Source organism: Equus caballus, chromosome 1 (genome assembly GCF_041296265.1).
Source record: "Equus caballus isolate H_3958 breed thoroughbred chromosome 1, TB-T2T, whole genome shotgun sequence".
Classification (NCBI taxonomy): domain Eukaryota; kingdom Metazoa; phylum Chordata; class Mammalia; order Perissodactyla; family Equidae; genus Equus; species Equus caballus.
In genome coordinates, this window is record NC_091684.1 from 122,801,741 (window position 1) to 122,823,720 (window position 21,980).

At 43.7% G+C, this 21,980-nt stretch overlaps 1 protein-coding gene across 1 annotated transcript in view; it reads right to left on the reverse strand.

Annotated features, from left to right (window-relative positions):
- Nucleotides 1–21,980, reverse strand: part of ATP10A (ATPase phospholipid transporting 10A (putative)) — a 179,826-nt gene that overhangs the window by 22,120 nt on the left and 135,726 nt on the right. The window contains 4 exon segments of the mRNA XM_001917920.5: nt 1,563–1,689; nt 1,779–1,882; nt 15,107–15,704; nt 21,577–21,771. Coding sequence (XP_001917955.3) covers nt 1,563–1,689; nt 1,779–1,882; nt 15,107–15,704; nt 21,577–21,771 — 1,024 coding nt within the window.

The following is a 21,980-nucleotide window of genomic DNA, read 5'->3' on the forward strand; positions in this document are numbered from 1 at the left end:
GTAACCTGAGACTCATCACCATGCTGCTGCTGAGGGCTGGACTCAGTACCTGCACCTTGCTCAGTGCTTCACTGCATCCCCTCTGTTCACCCTCACAGGATTATTACCCCGCAGGTAAGGAAAAGACCTCGTGGCCAGTAAGTGCCAGAGCCAGGACTGGACAACCAAGCCAGGGCTCCTAGACTCTGAAAGAAGGAAAGGTAGGCATGCCTGAAAATATGGGTGAAGAAGGGGATGGCTCAGGGTGGGTCTGGGGGGTTGCTTACAACCCTGTCCTCACACAGTTACGGTCTCGTCCTGTAGAAAGGGGAAGAGATTGTGTATGCATTGCTCCAGAGGGTGGGACCAGCGCCCTCTAGAAGGCAGATTTCATTCCATTCAAGAAGTCAGACTGTCAAGGGAGAGAGGCTGCCCCGGAGGGAGAGTGCTCCAGGGTGAAGTGTCAGAGGTTGGGCAAGCGTGTACTGCACTGCAGGCCAGGAGAACCAGCCGGACCCCTGCTTAGCCGACAGGTCTGATCAACAGGGTCTTTCGGAGAAGCACATTCTAGATGTGAAGAGTTTTAGTTCAGTAAATCAAAACTTGGCCGTCCAGAAGACACATAGCTGTTTTCCAAGGGTTTCTCTGAATTCTCCCCAGGGACACTGTTCATGGCATCTCTGCCTCTGGATCCTGGGGCTGTCCTGAGTAGTGCAAGGCCTCTTACAGGACACCATAAGCAAAACAGAACATTATATAGTATGTGTATACATTATGCTATTAAATACATGAGTTAATATGAATTAGATATTATATCAGATATGCATATATAGGTATACAGACATCCCAACTCATTTGCCAAGGGAACAAGGCCAAATGAATTACAGCCTTTCTGTGTGAAATGAAAGAGGAACCTGTTTCTTCGTGCCCCAGGAGTACCATCTGACCATCAGACCACAGGATGGGGTGTGTGTATACATAGCAGGTCACAACTAGCTCCTGGTGAGGACACGCAGAGCACACATACAGAGGCTCAAGTAATTTAATAATGCTTCAATAAATATTAACTATTTTAAAATATTAAATTAAATATTAGAATAAACATTCAAGTAATAAATACTTTTATAAATACTAATAAGAACACAGTACCAAATATGGGCAAGTTTTAGTAAAAGTGAGTCTGTTTTCTTTTCATCCAAACTGAATCTGTGAAACATTCATAAGATGTAAATTAAAGTGCAGCCACTTCTGGGGTCCAACAGTTTCTTTTTGTCTCAGGGGTAGGCGGCATCAGTTGTTGAGAAGCCTTGCTCCTCATCTCTATTTTTGGTAGGAAAGCAGGATTTAAGGGGAGGCAAGTCGGCTGCCCTTGCAGGATGCCTGGCGGGGGACACATGGAATTCCACAGAAATAGTGGGCCACGGTGAGAACATTCAGTCAAGGACGATCCCACCTGAAGATCGCGCTAGTGTCAGGCCAGGCCTGTGCAGAGCTGCCAGTGGCTAGAGCTGTGTCACCTCCTATTGAGGACTGTCTCTAAACTCCACACTGCTCTACGCAACACACGTTGTGAGTGTAATTACCCAGCAGATGCAGATTCGTCTCCAGGCGGATGGCAGACTGAAAGAGGAGCTCCTCACGGTTGTCCAGGGAGGATTCTGCTTCCAGGTGGCTTTGCAACCAACAGGCATACTCTTCCTTACTCAGAACCTATGTGAGACACACTAATGAGTGCCCACAGGCACTGAGCACTGCTAGGGCACCGTCAGTGTGCCACTCACAGAGCGGCCCCCACTTACCCTCTTGGCGATGCACAAGGTGCGCAGGCCTTCCACCGCATACAGGTTCAGGTAATTCTGAGTCATGCTTTGGATTTTCTTTTGATGCCTTCCTCTGGCATCGTCTAGGTTGGAATAGAAGCAGAAACATGGATGAGTAAGAACAACAGAGTCCAGAGATCTCGTCAAAATGGCGGAGGTAGCAGACTCTGAACTCATCTCCTCCCATGAACACAACCAGGTTATAACTATTTTTGGAAAAATTACCATGGATAGAAAACTGGAAACTGGATAAAAAGAACCCCCACAACAAGGGACAGTGCTGACTAAGGTGGAAGAGGCAGAAATTCCTTCTGGAGAGAAAAAAAGCCTCCTTCTGGAGCAGAAAACTTTCTCAGCCAGCCAGGCAGGAGCCACCCTAAGGTACGCAGCCTTCTCTGGAGGAGTGAGGCCTGGAGCGAGGGCCAATACTGCTATAAGCACCCTTCACACTCAGCACAACTGAGATGAGCATCTTAATATCTGGCTTCGGCGGCCATTAACTGCAGCGGGGATACCCCCAGAAAAGCTACTGGATGAAAGCCAAAAAGACCCGGGCCTTAAAGGGCCCATGCACAAACTCACCCATCTCAGCAACCTAAAATCATCAGAGAGAAGGATGACAGTCCTGGTGAAAAAAGACTCACCTGGTGGGCTCTGAGTGCCTGTTGGTGAGAGGAGAGACCTCTCCCGAGACTGAGACATTGGTGATGGCCATTGCTGTGACCTGGTCCAGGCATGCTGACACAGACCCTGGCAGACGCCATTGGAGTTTTTCCCCTGGCCTATTATCCCAGGGGTCTGCCACACCCACTAGAGCACAGATTTAATCCAGTTCAGCCAGGCCAGGCAGCCCATCTTAGGGACCAGCCTGGCCCAACAGCAAGCCCTCAGGCTACTTGTTGGCTTGCACTGACTGGGTGCCTTGATCCTCTACAGGCAGGTGAGTGCGTCTGCCTCTGTGGGGGAGGGCCTGTGTGGGGGCCAGGTGAACTGTGGGGGATATTGCTGGAGAGGTGGGGGCCTCTGCAGTGTGGCATCAGGGTATGCTCCAGGGGGGTGGGAAGTGTGGACGGACCAGGACTGTACTGACAGTTTGTGTGGTCCTGTGGGGGGTGAGGCTTATCAGTGGAAGAAGACCTGTGCTTCACAAATAACCATAAAAAGGATCAGCCCCACCTTCCAAACCTGAAACAATTGGGTGTTCCCATGCCTAGGGCCAGCCCCACTCAGCTGCACTCCTGAGAGAACTCACAGCAGCCTTGTAGGCCTGAGGTCTATAGGAACTATAAGCCCATGAGCCTAGCAACCAGCTACACTGGGTACCTACTCAAATAACAGGAAAATGGCAACAAGAGTGTGCTGTTAGACCTAGTAGACAATGGTGCAGAGGCTCCCCAAACTGGATTTACAAACAGCCTGCCAGGGAGGGAAAGACTAGAATCCGTGGGTACCTGCATTAAGAGCAACCCTGCTACAGCAGAAGAACACAACTAGCCCACAAAGGGGTCACTCCTGGATCATTTGGACTGGTGATGAGAGGGAAGCACACTGCCGGGCCTCAAAAGGCAACTCTTACATAAGGCCACTTCTCCAAGATCAGGAGACACAGCTGACACACCTAATACATAGAAATAAGCACAGAGAAAGAGGTCTAATGAGGAGACAAAGGAATACATTCCAAGCAAGGGAACAGGACAAAACCCCAGAAAAAGGACTAAATGAAACAGAAATAAGCAACCTACCTGAAAAAGAGATCAAATAAAAACTAATAAGGATGCTCACAGATATTGGGAGAAGACTGGATGAACACAGTGAGCTCATCAACAAAGAACTGGAAAATATAAAAATGAACCAATCAGAAACAAAGAATACAATACTGGAAATGAAAAATTCACTAGAGGGACTCAATAGCAGAGTAGAGGATACAGAAGAACAGATTAGCGAGCTAGATGAAAGACTAGAGGAAATCACACAAGCTGAACAGAAAAAAGAAAAAAGAAATAGATAGAATGATAACAGTCTAAGGGAACTCTGGGACAATGTCAAGTGCACTAACATTCGGATTACAGGTGTCCCAGAAGGAAAAGAGAGAGACAAAGTGGTAGAAAATTTATTTGAAGAAATAATAGCTGAAAATTTTCCTAACCTAAGGAAGGAAACAGACATCCAAGTACAGGAAGCACAGAGAGTTCCAAACAAGATAAGCCCAAAGAGGCCCACACCAAGACACATTATAATTAAAATGTCCAAAATTAAAGATAAAGAGAGAATCCTAAAAGCAGCAGGAGAAAGGCAACAAGTGACATACTAAGGAAAGCCCATAAGACTATCAGCAGACCTCTCAGCCAAAACCCTACAGGTGAGAAGAGAATGACATGACATATCTAAAATGCTAAAAGGAAAAACCTACAGCCAAGAATACTCTATCCATCAAGGTTGTCATTCGGAATGGAAGGAGAGATAAAGAGCTTCCTAGACAAGCAAAAATTAAAGGAGTTTATCACCAAGAAACCAGTTCTACAAGAAATGCTGAAGGGACTTATTTAAGCGGGAAAGCGATGACCACAAATAGGGATACAAAAATTATCAACCCCCCCCCAAAAGAAAACAGGCAATAAAATCACTAGTAAAGGTAAAAATATAGTAAAGGTAGTAGATCAACCATCTGTGAAGATAATATGAAGGTTAAAAGACAAAAGTACTAAAATTACTTATTTCAATGATAAGAGGGTAATGGAGAGACACACACAAAACAAGAGATTACATATGATAACAAAAACATAAAATGTGGGAAGAGGGGAGTGAAAAAGTAGAGCTTTAGAAAGAGGTCAAGCTAAAGAGTCTATCTACTCAATGTAGACTGTTATAAAGATAGAATATTATATAGGATCCTCATAGTAATCACAAATCAGAAACCTATAATAAGTAAGCAAATAAGTAAGACAAAAGAAATCAAACATATTACTAAAGAAAGCCATCAAACCACAAGGGAAGAGAGCAAAGGAAAAAGAAAGTAACAGAGAAGAACGACTAAAACATCCAGAAAAAAAAGTAACAAAATGGCAATAAATACACATTTATTAATAGCTACATTAAATGTCAATGGACTAAATGCTCCAATCAAAAGGCACAGGGTAGCCAACTGGATAAAAAAACAAGACCCATGTATATGCTGCAAACAAGAGACACACTTCAGACCTAAAGACACTCACAAACTGAAAGTGAATGGATGGAAAAAGATATTCCATGCAAATGGCAAAGAAAAGAAAGCAGGCGTAGCAATACTTATTTCAGACAAAATAGACTTTAAAACAAAAACTGTAACAAAGGACAAAGAAGGGCATTACATAATGATAAAGGAAACAATCCAAAAAGAAGCTATAACACTTGTAAATTTCTATGCACCCAACAGACGAGCACCTAAATATATAAAGCAATTATTAACAGACAGAAAAGGAGAAATAGACAGTAACACAATAATAGTAGGGGATTTGAACACTCCACTTACGCCAATGGATAGATCATCCAAACAGAAGATCAAAAAGGAAACACTGGCCTTAAAGGACACATTTGACCAGATGGACTTAGTGGATATATATAGAGGATTCCACCCCAAAACCACAGAATACACATTTTTTCAAATGCACATGGAACATTCTCCAGGATTGATCACATATTAGGCCACAAAACAAGTCTCAATAAATTTAAGAACATTGAAATAATACCATTCATCTTTTCTGACCACAAAGGTACGAAACTAGAAATCAACTACACGGAGGCAATCAGAAAAGCCACAAAAATGTGGAGATTAAATAAAATGCTACTGAACAATGATTGGGTCAATGAAGAAATCAAAAAATTCCTGGAGACAAATGAAAACGAAAACGCGACATGCCAAAATCTATGGGATACAGCAAAAGCAGTTCTAAGAGGGAAGTTTATAGCAATTCAGGCCTACCTCAACAAAGAAGGAAAATTCAAAATAAACAATCTAACAGTGCATCTAAAGGTACTGGAAAAAGAAGAACAAACAAAGCCCAAAATCAGCAGAAGGAAGGAAATAATAAACATCAGCAGAAATAAATGAAATAGAGACTAAAAAGCAATAGAAAGAATTAATGAAACCAAGAGCTGGTTCTTTGAAAAGATAAACAAAATTGACAAACCCTTAGCTAGACTCACCAAGAAAAAAAGAGAGAAGGCTGAAATAAATATAATCAGAAATGAAAGAGGAGAGATTACAATGGACACCTCAGAAATACAAAAGATAATAAGGGAATACTATGAAAAGCTACATGCCAACAAATTGGATAATCTAGAAGAAATGGATACATTCTTAGAAACATACAACCTTCCAAAACTGGACCAAGAAGTAGAGAATTTGTATAGACCGATCACCAGTAAGGAGATCAAAACAGCAATCAAAAACCTCCCAAAAACCAAAAGTCCAAGACCAGATGGCTACCCTGGTGAATTCTACCAAACATTCAAAGAAGACTTAATACCTATCCTTCTCAAACTCTTCCAAAACTTTGAAGAGGAGGGGAGGCTTCCTAACTCATTCTACGAAGTCAACATTATCCTGATACCAAAACCAGACAAGGACAACACAAAAAAAGAAAATTACAGGCCAATATCACTGATGAACATCAATGCAAAAGTTCTCAAGAAAATACTAGCAAATGGAATATAGCAATACATTAAAAAGATCATAAGTCATGATTAAGTGGGTTTCATTCCAGGGATGCAGGGATGGTTCAACATCTGTAAATCAATCAACATGATACACCACATTAACAAAATGAAGAATAAAAACCACATGATCATCTCAATAGATGCAGAGAAAGCATGTGACAAGATACAGCATCCATTTATGATAAAAACGCTAAATAAAATGGGAATACAAGGAAATCATCTCAACGTAACAAAGGCCATATATGGCAAACCCACAGCAAATATCATTCTCAATGCAGAAAAACTGAAAGCTATCCCTCTAAGTACAGGAACCAGACAAGGATGCCCACTTACCCCTCTCTTATTTAACATAGTATTGGAAGTCCTAGACAGAGCAATCAGGCAAGAAAAAGAAATAAAAAGGATCCATATTGGAAAAGAAGAAGTGAAACTGTCACTCTTTGCAGATGACATGATTACAGAAAACCCTAAAGAATCCACTAAAAGACTTTTAGAAATAATAAATGAATACAGTCAAGTCACAGGATACAAAATCAACATAAAAAACCAGTTGCGTTTCTATACAATAACAATGAAGTAGCAGAAAGAGAAATTAAGAATAAAATCCCATTTACAATTGCAACCAAAAGAATAAAATACCTAGGAATAAACTTAACCAAAGAGGTGAAAGATCTGTACATTGAAAACTATAAAACAATGTTGAAAGAAATCGACGGTGACACAAAGAAATGGAAAGATATTCTGTGCTCTTGGATTGGAAGAATTAACATAGTTAAAATGTCCATACTTCCTAAAGCAATCTACAGATTCAATGCAATCCCTATCAAAGTTTCAAGAACATTTTTCACAGAAATAGAACAAAGAATCCTAAAATTTATATGGATCAACAAAAGACCCCAAATAGCCAAAGGATTTCTGAGAAAAAAAGAACAAAGCTGGAGGTATCACACTCCTGGATTTCAAAATGTACTACAAAGCTATAGTAACCAAAACAGCATGGTACTGGCACAAAAACAGACACACAGATCAATGGAACAGAATCGAGAGCCCAGAAAGAAATCCACACATTTATGGACAGCTAATGTTCGACAAGGGAGCCAAGAGCATACAATGGAGAAAGGAGATTCTCTTCAGTAAATGGTGTTGGGAAAACTGGACAGCCACATGCAAAGAATGAAAGTAGACCATTATCTTACACTGTGAACAAAAATCAACTCAAAATGGATTAAAGACTTGAATGTAAGACCCAAAACCAGGAAACTTCTAGGAGAAAACAAAGGCAGTATGCTCTTTGACATCAGTCTTAGCAGCATATTTTCAAGTGCCATTTCTGACTGGGCAAGGGAAACAAAAGAAAAAATGAACAAATGGGACTACATCAGACTAAAACGCTTCTGCACAGCAAAGGAAACCATCAACAAAACGAAAAGACAACCTAACAATTAGGAGAAGATATTCGCAACCCTTACATCAGATAAGTGGCTAATATTCAAAATATACAAAGAACTCATACAGCTCAACAACCAAAAACCCAACAACCCAATTAAAAAATGGACAAAAGATCTAACAGACAATTCTCCAAAGAAGATATATGGATGGGCAACAGGCACATGAGAAGATGCTCAACATCATTAGCTATCAGGGAAATGCAAATCAAAACTACAATGAGGTATCACCTCACTCTGGTCAGAATGGCTAGAATTAACAAGACAGGAAACAAGTGTTGGAGAGGATGTGGAGAGAAGGGAACCCTCAGACACTCCTGGTGGGAGTGCAAACTGGTGCAGCCACTATAGAATCAGTATGGAGTACCCTCAGAAAATTAAGAATAGATCTACCATATGATCCAGCTATCCCACTGCTGGATATTTATCCAAAGAACTTAAAAACACAAAGGCATAAAGATACACGCACCCCTGTGTTCACTGCAGCATTATTCACAATAGCTATGACTTGGAAGCAACCTAGGTGCCCATCAAGGGACGAACGGATAAAGAAGATGTGGTATATATACATAATGGAATACTACTCAGCCGTAAGAAATGGTGACATCTGGCCATTTGTGACAACATGGATGCACCTTGAGGGTATTGTGCTAAGTGAAGTAAGTCAGAAGCAGAAAGTCAAATACCGTATTATCTCATTCATAAGTAGAAGATAAAAACGATAGACAAACACATAGCAACGGAGATTGGATTGGTAGTTACCCAAGCGGAAGAGGAAATGGGGGAGGGCAAAATGGATGATTAGGCTCACATGTGAGGGCATGGACTATAATTAGTTTTTGGGTGGTGAATATGATATAATCTACACAGAATTTGATATATATTATGATGTACATCTGAAAGTCATATGTTATAACCTGATGTTACTGCAATAAAATAAATAAAAAAAGAAACAACAGAGTCCAGCAGAATGCCCTGGACCACTCCAGAAACCTCTGGGAGCTCTGTATGGTGCTGAAATCACTCTGCACATGCCACAGTTCATGCTGCTGAGAGTGTAGCACCATCCCAGAGGCTCTACTAGGAAGCTCTTCGCACCCAGCTTTTGGGCAGCTTCCCATGCCACATTGTAAGGTCTCTAGAGTAGTCACACTGAGTGAGACAGAAAGTAGAATGGTGGTTTCAGGGGCTGGGGAAGGGGAGAAAAGAAGAGTGTTTAATGGGTAAAGAGTTTCAGTTTGGAAAGATGAAGAAGTTTTGGAGATCTGGTGCACAGCAATGTTAATATAGTTAACACTACTGAACTGTATTCTTAAAAATGGTCAAGATGGCAAATTTTATGTTATGGGTTTTTTTTTAATCACCATTAAAAAAAAAGCTAACAAATTAGCTGTCAGTTAGTAAGAGTTCCCCACACATCCCCCTTTCTCTGTTTTCTGTAGACACAGATGAGGAGCAGACTTGCTGCTTTGCTTACTATACCCAACTGCAGAAGAGCTGGCTTTGAGCCTCACCCAACCGTAGAATCCATGCCAAGGTGACACACACCTTCTTACCTTCACCATGTTCTTGCGCCAACAATTATGAGTGGGAAGGCAGAATGCACTTTAGTTTGTTCATGACAAAAGTGTGTGATGAGTGTGTTTTGGGGCCAGTGCAGGGTAACTGGCCCTTATGTATACGCCTTGCTCTAGGTGGCTGCAATTGGAACACTGGGCCAGAATTTTGTTGCAATTCATTAAGCAGGAATGTCACAAGAGCGTCCTTTCCTGGTGATTTACTCCAACAATCTCCAATAAGGGCATGTGGGAAACCTCTGCACCAGTAGATTTATTCCATGTCTATTTCATTACTTGTAAATAGCACATACTTTCATATAAAATTTAAAGTAAGAGTTAGCTGTTATTTTAAAAGGAATCTCATAATATTTTTGACTGTTCTAATATCCCTTGTTGAAATGAGCAGCTCATATAAACAAAACCTCATTAAGAGTGATCTGGCATCATTTTGTCCAGAAGGTAGGCATAAATGGAGGTGCATATTCTTCCTCTGTTTATGAAAAATCATACTTAATTAAATATGAAATTTATTTCCCCAGAACACCAGTAGTGTTGCCAGATAGAATAAAAGATGCCCATGGGGCTTGCCCGGTGGCACAGCAGTAGTGTGCATGTCCCGCTTCGGCAGCCCGGGGTTCGCCGGTTCGGATGCTGGGTGCAGACGTGGCACCACTTGGCAAGCCATGCTGTAGTAGGCATCCCACATATAAAGTAGAGGAAGATGGGCACGGATGTTAGCTCAGGGCCAGCCTTCCTCAGCAAAAAGAGGAGGATTGGCAGTAGTTAGCTTAGGGCAAATCTTCCTCAAAAAAAAAGATGCCCAAATATTGCATAGGACATACTTTTACTGAAAATATTATTTGTTGTTTATCTGAAATTCAAACTGAACTGGACATTCAATACATTTTGCTTGCTAAATCTGGTAACCCCACTTACCAGTGGTGAGGCCCCTGGCTTGGGGAAGGCTGTCTACTACCCAAGGTGGCCCCTTTACAAACTGAACCTGGGAGGAACACTCTTACCTCCTGGACGTGTATTCTCCACAGAGAAGACAGCACCCCCAAGGGAACAAAGAGTCGTTCTTGAAGGCAAAAACATCTTTTTTATGTGTATAGCACAGATATACATATAGTACATAAACAGATATACAGAATATCTGTGGCATTACAATGCCATGGGGGGACAATGAGAAAAAAAAAAGTCTAAAAAGCCTCCTTAAGGGGTCAATAATGAAAAAAAGAGAGAGAGAGAAAGTTGGGAAACACTGCCCTAGATTACTTTGCTTTAGGAATTTAAATTTCCTTAAAAGATGACACTCAAAGTCATCTTAACTTTGGCTACCATTTACTCCTGATAATGTGATAACACTCTTAGAAGGCCATGATAACATTATTCCAGATTCTGACGGTTCCTTGAGCAAAGGCCTGTCTGTCTGGGAAACGCTGGAATTCCAATAATAATAATAATGATAAAGTTCTTTGGTCCTCCAGAGATGGGAGGAGACGGTTGTGCTCCAGGGAAGGAGAAGAGTGCAGGGGCTGGGATGCTGCGATTAACCACATCAGTCAGAACAAAGCTAATGGAGCAAGAGGCAGGCCAGGCCACTGGACCCCAGGTGTCCTGGAGGAGGGTAAGGTCACACAAGAGGCCACACAGAGGCGTTCCTGTGCAGGGCAATCTGCAGCAGGGCCTGGGGACAGACCCCCCAGCCCTGAGGGGAGAGAAGCAGTGACTGCTCCACTGTCCCACTGTTTTTAAAATTGCTCCTCCAGACTCAAGGACACACAGCTCCTCGGCCACGTCTGGGAAGACCTTGCTCCTCATTCTTAGGTGGCTTCTCCCTTACAAATCCTCACTGCAACAATGGCTGGACAGTCACTGGGAAAAACCAATGTCAGGGTTTGTAGGATTTCATTCTTTATGAATGCTGGGATCCCTCTAAATTCGGATGGAGGGCATAGGAGAGTGCAAAGAACCTAAGCTCAAAGCAGAGGATCACCGAGGAGCTGGGAAGATATTGAGCCCTGTCCTAGGGAGTAAGGATGTGGACCCCCAGAGTGATTCGGTCAGCCCGGCTCTCCTGTGCTAATCTCAGACTACAGGCACTCCACATTCACTTTGCATTTTAAGTGATATTCATGCAATATTAGCCTCTTCTTCCTGATCTAACACAAGGCAACCCAGAACCCCTGTGGCTTTTCTACCTATGGTTCTAGGAGAAATTCTGGGTCCAGAACACAGCTGATTGGGTAATGGAGCAACATCACTTGAAGAAGTGGAATCAATGCTACCCAGCGTCTGATCGGTAGGTGGTGGCTGTCTGAGGGGGCCTATGCAGAAGTTCCTTGAGGCCACATGTGGGTCCTGGAGGGGCCAGGGCCACAGTGTTGGACAGTGACAGTTCCTGTCAGTCTGTTAAGATGACTCCCATGTCCACTGACCTCAAGACACAGCAGGCCTGAGATAAGCCCTGCTCCTGCTGAGCAGTGCAGATGGACACTGCAGTGGAGCACAGGCTGCTGGCTTGAGTCCCCACCACACACCACTGGCAATGCTCAGGACCCCGTGAAGGGGCCCTCAGAGGAAGATGCCCACTCCTACTCAGGATTTTAAAGTGTGTTTTTAAATTGCTTAAAGTGATATTTCCATTTCTTCTACACATTAGAAAAATTTATTTCTCCAACAAGTAGTTTCATCTCAGTAAGATGGAAAATTAAGAAGGAGAACTCCCTCCTTCACTCATGCATGCATTTATTGATTTACTGAATAGCAGCAATGTGTGAGGTCCATGCGAGGTGGTGGAATACTCTCCATCCTCACTCTTGGAGGAGGGGGGAGCAGTCTAGAAGTTTGTGCCTTAAAGACCAGAAAGACTTAAAGACTGAAGCACAGGCAAGTGAATCTTAAGGGGAAAGAGCCAGAGAAAAGGGAAAGGAACCTAGCTTATGCTTATGCTTTATACAAGCACAAAGCTAGGGGTACTGTGCTAGGGGCTTGGGTGGGGGCTTCCTGTGAGGTCGGCATCCTGGTTTCCCTTGTATAGGTGGGAAACAGAGGCACATAGAGAGTGACTTGTTCAGGGTCACCCAGGCCTTCAGTGTAGACCTGGGATTTGAACAAAGGTCTGTAGGTACTGCGGTGGGTGGAGTCCCTGCTTTCTACCTGATCCCACATAGCTTCCTGTCAGGGCAGGCAAGACGCAGTCATGTCCTGCAAATCTGACACGTTCCCTCTAACACAGTCACGTCCATCCCCAGCTTAGCCTCCTCTGCCTTATTTAATAAAAGTGGCATGAGCTCTTTGAAGAAAGATGTTGGATTAAATCCAAAGGGTAACACTCATGTGTCCTAGTTACTTTATCACCTGCACAGCTTGGCCACAGCGCTGTTTCCTGAGCACAGATCAACATCTGCAGGTCTGCTCCTCTCCACACCCCAGAGTAAAAGTTGAATGATTTATGCGTAATGCCAGGGTGTTACCAGTGGATACTTCAACATGACCCCAGAGCCATCCTACAGCCCCTGTCTTGGGAAACCACTGGGGTCTCTGAACATCATGAATCCTAATTTGCCTGTGTCTACATGTAGATCTTCCCTATCCAAACCTGTCTGAACCACAGACCACTTGGCAATTCCCAGAGGAAGGAGGAGATCTGCACAAACTGCTTATTTTTAATTTGCCCCTTCAATGTCATGGTTTGGGCAAGGTGACAGTTACAGCAATGTCATTCTTTTACCTATTTCTTCTACGGTGCAACAGATAGGAGGCTTTGCTCCTTCTCATCTGCAGGTACCTGGATGTGGATGGTAATTTCCTCCCAGGGACCCACAGTAGGAGATGGACAGCAGCAGAGGAGATGGGCGCAACAGCAAAGCTACACTGGTGCTGCAGGATCGGTGGAGGTGCTGTGAGGCTCCAGCCTGCACATGGGCTCCCTGCACCCCTGACCTTGATGTTGACTCTGACTTATAAGAGTTTTGTTTGCTTCTGCTTTGTCTATAAATTTGAGACTTTTTACTCATTTAAGAAAGTGCATTGCCAGCTAAGTGAAAGTGTGCCAACTGTGGCAACCTTCTCGGTTGCTCTGGGTCCCTGGAACAGCTCAGCAGGGCTCTCTGCCCCACCTCGGGGGCCTTTCCTGCACCCCTGTCCTACCCTTGCTTGCTAGTGCTGGTCCAGGCCTTTTACATCCCTGACACACTATACGTGGTAAAGTCTGAAACACAGCACTCCATTTAACTGTCTTTACTGCAAGGCTGTGGGATATGACAATGGTTATTTTTTTTTTACAATAGAATGAAATCTCAGATAATTGCCTATTTATCTGTTTTTCTTTGGTATGTATGCAAAAATCAAATTTCAGAATGAAGAAGACTCTTGGAATGCAAAATCAGCCTGTGAATTGGATTCTCTGTCCACCCTATGGCAGAACCACTGCAGGGGTGGAAAGGCAAAATTCTGCCCTCCAGAAGGTTATCTCCATGAAAGCCCATCCAAACTGTTTTTAGAGACGTATTTGCAAATTTAGCTCAGCTGCTTTTGGGAGGCAGCAGCTCTGTGATGGGAAAAAGGATTTCCTGTCTGCAGAGATCCTCCAGGGCACTTTCCCACAACAAAGTGGTCCTGGCCTTCAGAGCGACGAGTCCTGTTCCAAGGCACTGAGAATATGTTCTGTTCTGAGGCACTGCAATTATGGAGAGAGGACCATGGGAAGTAAGGCATTCCCTAGCTCCATCCCAGGGCTCCGGAAAGACATAGCCAGCATACGGGTTTTTCCAGCAGGTTGTACCCAGAGCTGTTTCCAGGATACAGCAGATAGGTAGGCTGTGGTGGTCAGGCAGAGCAGCCACGCAGGGTCCCTCCCTCTGCTAGTATCATCCACCTCCACTCTGCTTCTCTCCCTAGAGATCAGAAGTGCACTCCTTTGTTCTCCAAGTGCGGAGAGTGGGTGACCAGCTTTACAGTGGAGACCAAGGTGCTTCCCTCCCAAGTCCCAGAAGCATTGCATCTGGAAAGAGGTGAAGCCCTTCTGCTTGGTAAAGTTCCACCCTCTACACCAGTGGTTTTTGAACCCCTCTTTGCCAACCTAAAAGTTATATGGAACTCTAGTACACAAAAGAGGCCAGGAAGGGGCTTCTCTGCTCTAAGCTGGGACAAAGAGCAGGGGGCAAGAGGTCAGCAGCCTCCACTATGTGGGCCCCAACTGTGGACCGAAGCGGGTCCACAAATGGACTAAAAACTGTGGCCTGGGCCTCACAGCTGCTCCAGGTCCGGGCAATCAGAGAGCAGAAAGGAACTTTCTGGAACATTTAGTCTGAAAGTTCTTAGCTTTCATTGTCCAGATTTTAAACCTGATGCCTGGTCTCACCCCCATTGTTATGAGAGGAGTTCAGGCACTGAAGCCCTCCACCCCCTGCTCCCCAGTGCATTCTAGTCCAAACCCTTCAAAGGCGGAAAGTGCCATGCAGAGACGCAAATCTCGGATGGGGACTGCTTAAAAAAGGATTAATGAAAATCACTTTATCCATGGGACGGGACTGGGGGAGGGTTTGATTTCTTGGGATTCTACCTGGGGCTGGGGGTGCAGCCAAGCGAGGGAGCTGGATACCTGAGGAGCAGGGCAGCAGCAGGTCCATAATCACGGAGTCCGCCCCCTTGGTGTAGACGTAGATCTCGTCCGTGAGCGGGTGCCGAATCACCACCGACATCCTCTTGCGGATGGAGTCAAAACCCAGTGTATGCAGGAGCTCGAAGGTGAGCCTGCCCAGGTGGGGAAGTTCCACGGACACCTGGTCATGCAGCCGGTCCGCCAGCGCGCAGTTGTAGGCCCTGGCGGCATACACGAGCGCAGCCTCATCAGGGCTCTCGGCCTCATAGCGCAGCTCCTGCTCTTGCTCCTGTGCCTGCTCTAGCTCCCTCTCCCGCTCCTGCTCCCGAGCGGCCGGCTCCGGAGACCAGCCCTCAGCCCCGCTGCTGTAGCCATTGCTGGTGATGGCTGGCGTGGGCTGGCCCAACCTCTCCTCCAGTCTGAGCAGCGTGCTATTGTTGGACAGGGTGGACAGAAAGCTGGACCCCGACTTATGGGTGGACTTGGTGGCCAGGCTCCCAATGCTGCTGCTGCCCGAGGTCAGGCGGCTGGGTGTGAACCTCCGGAGGAAGTCTTCTATTGTCTTTACCGGGGACTTCAGCTCAAACCTCCCCCTCACCTGCAAGAGAAGCAGTCAGAAAAGAGGTGAAGTGTGTCCCCCAGAGGCCTCACCCCGACTACCACTGGGCACTCCTCCACTTCCCCAGCAGGGGCTCCAAGCACAGATATCCCATTTCTCAGATTTCCGGGCATGCAATGAAAATTGCAGCCAGAGTCAACATTTCTTCCTTGAAACCATCTCTTGGCCTCTTCCACTTCACTTAAACCAAGATTATCCAAAATTCATTCTTTTAGGATGTGATCACCAGAGTAGCCACAACTGAGGCTCCGGATTGACTCAGTGGAGTGTGTGGCTGGTGGTGTCCGCACGCTTTGAGACTGTCTCCTCTGCTGGCTGTCCTCTCACTGCAGTGTTCCACTGCTTTGCAGAAAAGGTTCAGAGGAGTGGGCTTATCATTGCCTGGCACTGCCTGGCATAAAAGCCAGCCTTTTTTGTTTTTAATTAAAAAACCATTTAACAAAAGGTCAATTTATACACTCCTTTGAATTATGTCCATAAAAAATTTAAATATACAAATAACCTTCCGAAACCCAAAAGAATCTTTCTAAACAAATGAAATACATACACAAATTCAGGATCCAAATCACTAAACAAATTTTTTAAATCACAAATTATGTATCTTCTAACAAGAAATGAAAACAACAAAATTACAGTTATATACAATTGTTAAAGTTTCAAGAAGCTCAATGATGGAGCAACAGAGCAACACTTCTGAGTACTGTTCAGTAATGCTGGTATAACACATCTATTTTAATTTTCTGCTAGAAAATGGATTTAGAGCTAACGTTGAAACAAAACATTGAATTATAGTTATCCTTAAATTTCTAATTTTGCCCACCAGTCCACAGTTGTGAATTACAGTAATAGCCTCCAGAAAAGGCAGGTATTTGGTAAAGCAAGGTACATAGGACCAAGTATTTTTCTTTTTTTTCTCTTTACTGCTTGGACAAAGTGATTTTTTTAACTGAGTTCATAATAGTTTACATCATTGTGAAATTTCAGTCCTACATTATTTCTTGTTCATCATCACATAAGTGCTCCACTTCGCCCCTTGTGCCCACTCCCCACCCCCTTCCCAAGGTAACCACTGAACTGTTTTCTTAGTCCATGTGTTTGTTTATAGTCCACATATGAGTGAAATCATATGGTGTACGTCTTTCTCAGTCTGGCTTATTTCATTTAGCATAATATCCTCCAGGTCCATCCATGTTGTTGCAAATGGGATGAATTTGTCTTTTTTATGGCTGAGTAGTATTCCATTGTATATATATATTACATCTGCTTTATCCAATCATTGGTCGATGGACACTTGGATTGTTTCCACGTCTTGGCTATTGTGATTAGTGCTGCAATGAACACAGGGGTGCATATGTTACTTTGGCTTGTTGATTTCAAGTTGTTTAGGTAGATATCCAGTTGTGGGATAGCTGGGTCATATGGTATTTCTATTTTTAGTTTTTCGAGGAATCTCCATCCTGTTTTCCATAGTGAGTGCACCAGATGCATTCCCACCAGCAGTGTATGAGGTTTCTCCACACCCTCCCCAACATTTGTTATTTTTAGTCTTAGTGATTATAGCCATTTTAACAGGTGTAAGGTGGTATCGTAGTGTAGTTTTGATTTGCACTTCCCTGATGATTAGTGCTGCTGAACATCTTTTCATGTGTTTATTGGCCATCTGTATATCTTCTTTGGAAAAATGTCTGTTCATATCCTCTGTCCAGTTTTTTTTTTTTTTTTTTTTTTTTTTTAAAGATTTTATTTTTTCCTTTTTCTCCCCAAAGCCCCCCGGTACATAGTTGTGTATTCTTCGTTGTGGGTTCCTCTAGTTGTGGCATGTGGGACGCTGCCTCAGCGTGGTCTGACGAGCAGTGCCATGTCCGCGCCCAGGATTCGAACCGACGAAACACTGGGCCGCCTGCAGCAGAGCGCGCGAACTTAACCACTCGGCCACGGGGCCAGCCCCTCCTCTGTCCAGTTTTTGATCAGGCTTGTTTTTGTTGTTGTTCAGCTGTGTGAGTTTTATATATACTATGGAGATTAACCCCTTTTGGATAGATAATTTGCAAATATTTTCTCCCAATTCGTGGGTTGCCTTTTTGTTTTGATTCTAGTTTCTTTTGCATTGCAGAAGCTCTTTTAGTCTGATGAAGTCCCACTTGTTTATTCTTTCGTTTCCCTTGTCTGAGAAGACATGGTATTCAAAAAGAACCTTTTAAGCTTGATGTCAAAGATCATACTACCTATATTATCTCCCAGGAGTTTTGTGGTTTCAAGACTTATTTGCAAGTATTTAATCTATTTTAAGTTTATTTTTATGCATGGTGTGAGATAATGGTCTACTTCCATTCTTTTGTAAGCGGCTGTCCAGTTTCCCAACACCATTTATTGAAGAGACTGTCTTTTCTCCATTGTATGTTCTTGGCACCTTTGTCGAAGATTAGCTGTCCGTAGGTGTGAGGTTTTATTTCTGGGCTTTCAATTCTGTTCCGTTCATCTGTGTGCCTGTTTTTGTACCAGTACCATGCTGCTTTGATTACCATGGCTTTGTACTACATTTTGAAGTCAGGGACCGTGATGCCTCCAGCTTTGTTCCTTTTTCTCACGATTACTTTAGCAATTCGAGGTCTTTGTTTGCCCCATATGAATTTTAGGATTCTTTGTTCTATTTCCATGAAGAATGTCATTGGGATTCTGATTGGGATTGCAGTGAATCTGAAGATTGCTTTGGGTAGTATGGACATTTTAACTATGCTTACTCTTCCAATCCATGTGCATGGAATCTCTTTCCACCTCTATGTCATCATCTATTTTTTTCAATAATGTCTTACAGTTTTCATTGTATAAGTCCTTCACCTCCTTGGTTAAATTTATTTCTAGGTACTTTATTCTTTTTGTTGTGATTGTAAATGGAGTTGTATTCTTGAGTTCTCTTTCTGTAAGTTACTAGAGTATATAAATGCAACTGATTTTTGTACATTGATTTTATACCCTGCAACTTTTACTGTAGGTGTTAATTATTTCCAATATTTTTCCGATGGATTTTTTAGGGTTTTCTATATACAAGATCATGTCGTCTGCAAACAGTGAGAGTTTCACTTCTTCACTCCCTATTTGGATTCCTTTTGTTCCTTTCTCTTGCCTAATTACTCTAGCCCAAACCTACAGTACTATGTTGAATAAGAGTTGTGATAGTAGGCATCCTTGCCTTGTTCCTGTTCTCAGAGGGATGGCATTCAGCTTTTCCCAGTGAGTATGATGGTGGCTGTGGGTTTGTCATATATGGCCTTTATTATGTTGAGGTAATTTCCTTCTATCTCCATTTTGTTAAGAGTTCTTATCATAAATGGCTGTTGGATCTTGTCAAATGCTTTTTCTATGTCTGTTGAGATGATCTTGTGGTTTTTATTCCTCATGTTGTTAACGTGGTGTATTGGTTGATTTGCGGATGTTGAACCATCCCTGGTTGGTTGTATAAATCCCACTTCATCATGATGTATGATCTTTTTGATGTATTGCTGTATTCAGGTTGCCAATATTTGTTGAGGATTTTTGCATCTATGTTCATCAGTGATATTGACTTGTAGTTTTCCTTTTTTTGTGTTGTCCTTGTCAGGCTTTGGTATTAGAGTGATGTTGGCCTCATTGAATGCGTTAGGAAGTATTCCATCTTCTCTGATTTTTTGGAATAGGTTGACAAGGATAGGTATTAAATCTTCTCTGACAGTTTGGTAGACTTCTCCAGGGAAGCCATGTGGTCCTGAGCTTTTATGTTCTGGGATGCTTTTGATTACTGTTTCAATCTCTTTATTTGTGTTTGGTCTATTCAGATTATTTCCTCTTGATTCAGCTTTGGGAGGTTGTAAGAGTCTAAGGATTTATCCATTTCCTCTAGATTGTCCATTTTGTTGGCATATAGCTTTCCATACTATTCTCTTAGAATTCTTTGTATTTCTATGGTATCTGTTGTTATTTCTCCTCTTTCATTTCTAATAGTATTTATCTGGTCTTTCTCTCTTTTCTTCTTTGTAAGTCTGGCAAGGGGTTTCTCAATTTTGTTTATCTTCTCAAAGAACCAGCTCCTTGTTCCACTGATCCTTTCTACTGCCTTTTTTGTTTCAATTGCTTTTATTTCTGCTCTGATTTTTACTATTTCTCTCCTTCTGCTGACTTTGGGATTTGTTTGTTCTTCTTCTAATTCACTCAGGTGTAATTTGGGAATGCTTATTTGGGATTTTTCTTGTTTGTTAAGGTGAGCCTGTATTGCGATGAATTTCCCTCTTAGTACCACTTTTGCTGCATATGTAGGACCAATTTTGATAAAGGGGCTTTTCTTTGTTCCTACAATGACTTTAAATATGCTACATATCCAGGTGGGAGATTCAGCCAGCCACGCTGGAGCTCCTGTGGCTCCAAATACCCTCAAAGGTGGCACTCGCTAAAGTGTTGGAACAGAAATGCACACAGAGATGTTCATTTACAGTCTGAGGTGGGTGATTGAATATTGTGCTCCCTACATGGAACTCACTACATGTGTGACACAGGCTTCAGTTATGTTGGGGTCTCTCTCATCTATTCAGTCCTTGCAACAATGACTAGGTATGTTAGATAGGCTCTAACCTAGAAACCAAATACCCCTCCAGGGATGCACATCAGAGTGATTGAATACAGGGTGGCGGAAGAACCCAGAGGCCAGATGAGACATGCTGAGACAGCTAAGAGATGAGCTGTAGCAGGAGGCAGCTCTTACCCAGGCTGGCAGCACAAGCCTTCTGTCTCTGAGTCCTTTCCACTCGGATCTTCTGGGTCCACTGGGGCCTCTGCAGGCCCACGTGGCAGAAGCGAGAGCACAGGGGGGCTGCACTGCTGCCAGGCATGCTTCTGCCACAGAGAGGACAGGGACGCCTGGTTTACCCCACATCCCACACCAGTGGCTCCATCAGTGGAACCTGTTGGAAGGGCTGACCCAGGAGATCGGGAAGAGGCCTGGGAAAGCAAGGGGCTCAGGGGCAGGTCTATGGCATGCATCTGGCCCCGGAACACTTTTGTTTTGACCCATTTAAAGTTGCTTTGCTGCATTTACAAATCCATGCTTGCATGACTCCCATACCACCTGGCCCACCTGAGGACTTTCTGAGGAGCACCTGAGTTATAGAGGCTTCTTTCACACATAAAAGCTTACTCCTTTTGGAAAGAACTTTAATGTTAACCCAAGCAAAAGAACTTGGGTACTGCTATGCTTCCACCTCCTCAGGTAACCTCTGATTGATTCTCAATCACTTCTTGAATGACAATGTTAAAAACCTCTATTAAGGTCAAATACTTTTACTGTGTGCCAAACCCTATTCTGGGCCCCCTCTGTAAATCCTTACCACCACCCTCATGTCCCAGATGGGATTCATGAGGCACAGGAGGGGAACAGCTTGTCTAAAGCCACTCAGCTAAGTGGTGATGTCAGGATTCAAGTCCAGGCCACTCATCCCAGAGTCTGTCCTGTCCTCTCTCCTGTGAGAGTCTGCAACCCAGAGGCTCTGCGTAGGTTGTATAAGGCAGCCTTGCTCCTGCCCCTGCCAACCCCAGGCCAGGCCAGCAGCTCTGCACCCCTTCTGTCCAGGGCTCAGAGGGTGTGTGTCTTCTCCCACTTGGCCCAATCCTGGCACCCATCTGCTGCATCCTGGGATGGCACTGAAGAACCAAAGAGCTGGTTTGCCCCTATGAAGCCCTCTGCTGCATCCCCTTAAACATGAGAGGTGGTGCCGAGTGGCTCCTGCAGAAAGGAAAGAGCAGTACCCACAGGAAGACTGACAACAGGAGGGCTGCGCCAAAGGTCAAGGGCATCATGGGCTCACAGGAATACTCTAGAACTTACCTTTTGTCGTGGCTGATCCGGGGATGTGACAACCACTGTGTTGCAGATGGTGAGTGCAATGAAGAAGTCGAAAACATCAGACAGCTCTGGCGAGAGGTGGGCCAGTGGGTGCTCCTGGTGCCTAGCGACGGCCAGGCACCTGTCACACTCACTCACCTTCTCAAACAGCTTTGGGTCAGGTGCAATGTCTTTCTCCTGGGAAGAAAACAGAGCCTGAAGGGTGAGTCTGACCCAGTGACCTGACAAGCGTCTTGGTGCTTGACTATTGAAGGCACCCTGACTTTACCATCAGCAGTAAACGCACCTTCATCTCACACATACACATGTGCCATTTTTACAACAATAAATTATGTGTAATTTTAATTGTATGAGAATATATCTTACATATGAAATGAAATGCATAT